Source organism: Symsagittifera roscoffensis, chromosome 2 (assembly GCF_963678635.1).
Source record: "Symsagittifera roscoffensis chromosome 2, txSymRosc1.1, whole genome shotgun sequence".
Classification (NCBI taxonomy): Eukaryota; Metazoa; Xenacoelomorpha; order Acoela; family Convolutidae; genus Symsagittifera; species Symsagittifera roscoffensis.
The window spans coordinates 18590150-18591930 of NC_087063.1; the positions used below are offsets into that span (position 1 = coordinate 18590150).

Below are 1781 nucleotides of genomic sequence, written 5' to 3' on the forward strand. Positions count from 1 at the left end.
TTTTCATATTTAAAGCTCAATGAGCCACGTCAAGAAGAAAATTTTTAAATGTTCAAACAAAAAAAAAACATTAAGATAGTTAGTTATTTAAATATACTTAAACACGGAACTCACCATCAACTTTCAAAAATGCTGAAGAATGAATAGAACCCAGAACGTTTTTTCCGACCACTTCATAAATTCCCTCGTCCAGTGGGATAACAGAAAGAATACTCAACGACACACTGCCAGACTCGAGATCATTCTTGAACGCAATGGAATGATTGGACTGAACTTGCTCGTTGTTCCTGAACCACTCGATCGAATCTGGAATCGGTAGTGCGAAAGAGCATTACAAGGTAACCAGGCATCCGGAAGATACTGTAACGTCGGCAAGAGGTTTAATGATCTCGGGAGGTACTCGCGGGAGTTCCGGATATGCCGAACGCATCCGGGGTGAAATTGAGCGACCGAGTGTCGGAGGCGACGCATCGGGACTGAGTTTCGAAACAGAAGTCTTGCTTGTTGTCGCGCTTAGTTTCTTCTCGGCAAAAACGTCGTCGGTGTTAGCTCCATACGAGTCTGTGTTCCTTAATGGCTGATGTTGTGTAGCGGTGACGTTCGGTGACGTAGCTGTAACACTTGGAGAAGAAGCAGAATCGATATCAAGAGGAGTTTTTGTAGTGGAGCTTGGGTTACTTGAATCTATAGACGCTGATGACACTTGCTTCTTCATTTTAAGGGTTTCAAAAATTTCATTTTCTAATGAAGAGTCCTCGCCTAGATTGTCAAAGAAACCTGGAGAAGTTTCTGGGAGCTCAATCGTTGGTAGTCCAGGAGTTTCCGTCGAAGAGATTAGTGAGTCATCATCCGAATCATCGTCGTCAGGAAGGTAATTCGACCCGAAAAACTTAAGTTTTTCAGCTGGACTCTGAATCTCGGAAGACATTATACCCAGAGCCCGTCGTTCGCCCAAACCCGGAGTTAAGGTTTTATCTGGATCACTTGTGGCTAATTTTTCGGAAGGTAGCGGGAGTTCTGGAGGCGAAGGTGACTTGTCGGGTGGTTCCTCGGGAGTGTCTCCGCTCGGTTCATTCGAGGTGTCTTCGACGTCTGGCTCTCCTTCTTCGGTGTCAGTTCCCTCTTTATCTTCATCGTTGTCGTTTTCGTCTTCTTCGTCAAACTCGTCTTCGTCTTCCTCTTCTTCGCATTCTAAAATAAAACAGAACAGTAATTAACTCTAAGTAGGAATTATTTAAAAAATTAAAATATCTAATAAGACTTTCAAGTAGAAAGACGTTTTTTGAAATAGTTATGGGAAAAGAACGCATAAATTTTATCAGGTAAAACATGGGATCTAGACTCTAAAACATGGCTCTAGACTATAAATTTTAAGTAAGGTGTTAAAATAATCACGGTATTTAAAACATTTTCTCTTGCTGTTCTTGGGCACAGGGAAAGTGTTTAAAATAAACATTAAAAATGAGGTCATACCACAACTCAATTAAAAGCACAAATAAAAAAAAATAGTCTTTGAAAATCAATCTGCGAAATTTGCCATGTATATTTGACTCTCGCTATGATTTTCTCCCGTTGTAAATAAGTCTGAAAAACTGAAGTAGTCAGACAAATTTTTATCGCCATTGAGAAAACCAAATTCGAAATATCTTTCCAAGCTCAAAATCACGCCAAAAAAAGATCCCACACTTAAGTCCCTGTGAGCTTTTTTTGAGGTAGTTAACAGCGCCCTGGGAACCCCATCATACATCAGAAAACGGTAAGTAGTAAGACGGTCGTAAAGT

At 40.6% G+C, this 1781-nt stretch overlaps 1 protein-coding gene across 1 annotated transcript in view; it reads right to left on the reverse strand.

The window, feature by feature from the left end:
- Positions 1-331: 331 nt before the first annotated feature.
- Positions 332-1781, reverse strand: part of LOC134839727 (death domain-associated protein 6-like) — a 2514-nt gene continuing 1064 nt past the window's right edge. The window contains exon 2 of the mRNA XM_063855348.1: positions 332-1191. Coding sequence (XP_063711418.1) covers positions 332-1191 — 860 coding nt within the window. The remainder of the gene's footprint in view (positions 1192-1781) is intronic.